The sequence below is a fragment of the Oncorhynchus kisutch genome, unplaced genomic scaffold (genome assembly GCF_002021735.2).
Source record: "Oncorhynchus kisutch isolate 150728-3 unplaced genomic scaffold, Okis_V2 scaffold1103, whole genome shotgun sequence".
In the NCBI taxonomy this organism is placed as follows: Eukaryota; Metazoa; Chordata; class Actinopteri; order Salmoniformes; family Salmonidae; genus Oncorhynchus; species Oncorhynchus kisutch.
The window spans coordinates 32501-34859 of NW_022263048.1; the positions used below are offsets into that span (position 1 = coordinate 32501).

General features: G+C 41.8%; 1 protein-coding gene across 1 annotated transcript in view; it reads right to left on the minus strand.

Moving 5' to 3' along the window:
• The window catches only part of LOC116364607 (interferon gamma 1-like), a 4351-nt gene extending 3294 nt beyond the window's left edge, over positions 1–1057 (minus strand). The window contains exons 1-2 of the mRNA XM_031817628.1: positions 686–1057; positions 106–165 (exon numbers count right to left, since the gene is read on the minus strand). Coding sequence (XP_031673488.1) covers positions 106–165; positions 686–814 — 189 coding nt within the window. The 5' untranslated portion in view covers positions 815–1057. The remainder of the gene's footprint in view (positions 1–105; positions 166–685) is intronic.
• Between the last annotated feature and the right edge of the window lie 1302 nt (positions 1058–2359).

Consider the following 2359-nt stretch of genomic DNA (forward strand, 5'->3'; position numbering starts at 1 on the left):
GGGTAAGCAGTAGTTTTGTCTCCAGCCTAGCCCAAGGGTAAGCAGTAGTTTCACATTGGTGATATTAGCCTGAAGGGGATAACAATGTGTAACATTATATGTTACCTCAAACGTGTCCTTGGGGAAAACAGGGTTTCCGTTGAACAGCTGGTCCTTGGAGATCTTCTGAAAGAACAAGACATGATGACAATCAGTTGTTTTTCTCCTTCAACTTGCTGCAGTTTATTGCATATAGTGGACTCTTCTCCCCCTAATCACAAGTATAATGTCTGTCAGACCTGGGCTAAATAGGTCAAATAACTTAAAATACATCATTTAGTTTGTCACGTACAATGGCAACAATGGAGTAGTCCCAAAAGTGCAAACTCCAAGCTACATCTAAGCTAAAGCTTACCTCAGATGGAAGTGTTTGAGCTGTTGGCCTCCCATTAGGAAGGAGATCTCCCTGTTATGTCCTTCTGTCTGTCTGTCTGTCTGTCTGTCTGTCTGTCTGTCTGTCTGTCTGTCTGTCTGTCTGTCTGTCTGTCTGTCTGTCTGTCTGTCTGTCTGTCTGTCTGTCTGTCTGTCTGTCTGTCTGTCTGTCTGTCTGTCTGTCTGTCTGTCTGTCTGTCTGTCTGTCTGTCTGTCTGTCTGTCTGTCAGGAGACACCCCTGTTTCCCCAGTTAATAATGTGTATGATACTTACATAGTGGACTTTCAGTTTGTCTATGTTGCTCTTCATGTTAATTGATGTGTACTGAGCAGCATTACTCCATCCTAAAGTCATCCAGGCAATCAAGCAGAAACACATCACAGCTCTTGATAACACATCCATGGCCCTCAACGTCACGCTGAAGATCCCTCAAAGCTCAATAGTCCTCAATCGGTGTACGGTAACTTCAGTCAAAGTCCTTGACTTGAGTTGACTTAACGAGACCGCCTTGTAGCTGAGACGACCCAAGTCTTGTTCTTCTGTGTCTGTCTGACTGATGCTGAGGCTAAGACAGACAAGTATTTATATAGTTGAGGCAGAGGCAGAAACGATAGAGGTGTGAGGTTGTGGGTTCTCTGACTGAGCGAAGTTTCCTTTAAATCAAACACCAACACACGGCCGCTCATTAACACCTGCTTTTAGCAGCAGAGCAGGGGGTCTTGGGTTGGAATCCCTAGGAAACAGGTAGTTTTGACACATTCTGGGGAAGTTCTTTGGTGATGCAATAAAGTTCAGGTTGGTATGCATGTCTGTTGACTTCTGTGTTGCTAGAGAACAGAGCCCTCTGTTGACTTCTGTGTTGCTAGATGAAGAGAACAGAGCCCTCTGTTGACTTCTGTGTTGCTAGATGTAGAGAACAGAGCCCTGTCTGTTGACTTCTGTGTTGCTAGATGAAGAGAACAGAGCCCTGTCTGTTGACTTCTGTGTTGCTACAGTAGATGATAGTTGCTGGTTGCTAATGCTAGTACAGATAGATGCTGATGCTATCTTTCATTGACACCCAGGCTTTTTCAAAGGTGGTATTGATATTGACAGAATGTGGATTGATTTAAACAATGTTCCACTTTTGCTCATTCAGGCTAGTTGCTCGTTTCTAGTGACACCCAGGCTTTTCCAGTTGTATCACTTTCTCACAAATTGTAATGAATGTAGTATTTCTTCTGCAATCGTAAGTACATTTTCACCCCTGTAACCTCCAACTGTCGTCTTCAGAGCTACACTCTGTTGAAGGTGTCACTCTGTCACCTCAGAAAGGACGACAAGTTGGGGTTTCTGTGTAGACCGGCCGCGCAACCCCAATACACGTCAGATGACAACACGGGATCTGAAGTAAAGGTTCCTACAACACACTCATCTCAGGACACAATCAAATGAATGATCTGACCTTTACAGCTCCAGAACCACAATCTTAAATAATGTGACTCAGCGTAATTTAATTCACATCAGAGAAATCAACTGGATGCTTTCTACATCCATTATTAAAATGACTAAGCTGGAAACTGGATAAAAAACACATTTTAAAATACCAGAACCAAGACATGTAACAGGATATATTTTCAGGAGAATTTATTCCCAGGATATAAATACAGTACATATTATCCATTGAATGTGAACTATGACATCAAATCACATAGTACTACATCACCACTGTTATAAGGACCAATGGAAATTCCCTTCAAACAAAGTTGATACATTTTCACTGCTACAAATACTAACATAATGTCATTGTACTTAAATTTAAAATAAATATGTTAAATAATGTTTAAGTTAAATAAATAGCACCGTGAACAAGCCTGGTGACCAGTAGGTGAGGAAGCTGTGAGACAGTTGTTAAGTATATGTTGGGAAAGTGACTGTTATGCCTTTTAAAAGGTGCTTGGTTGAGTT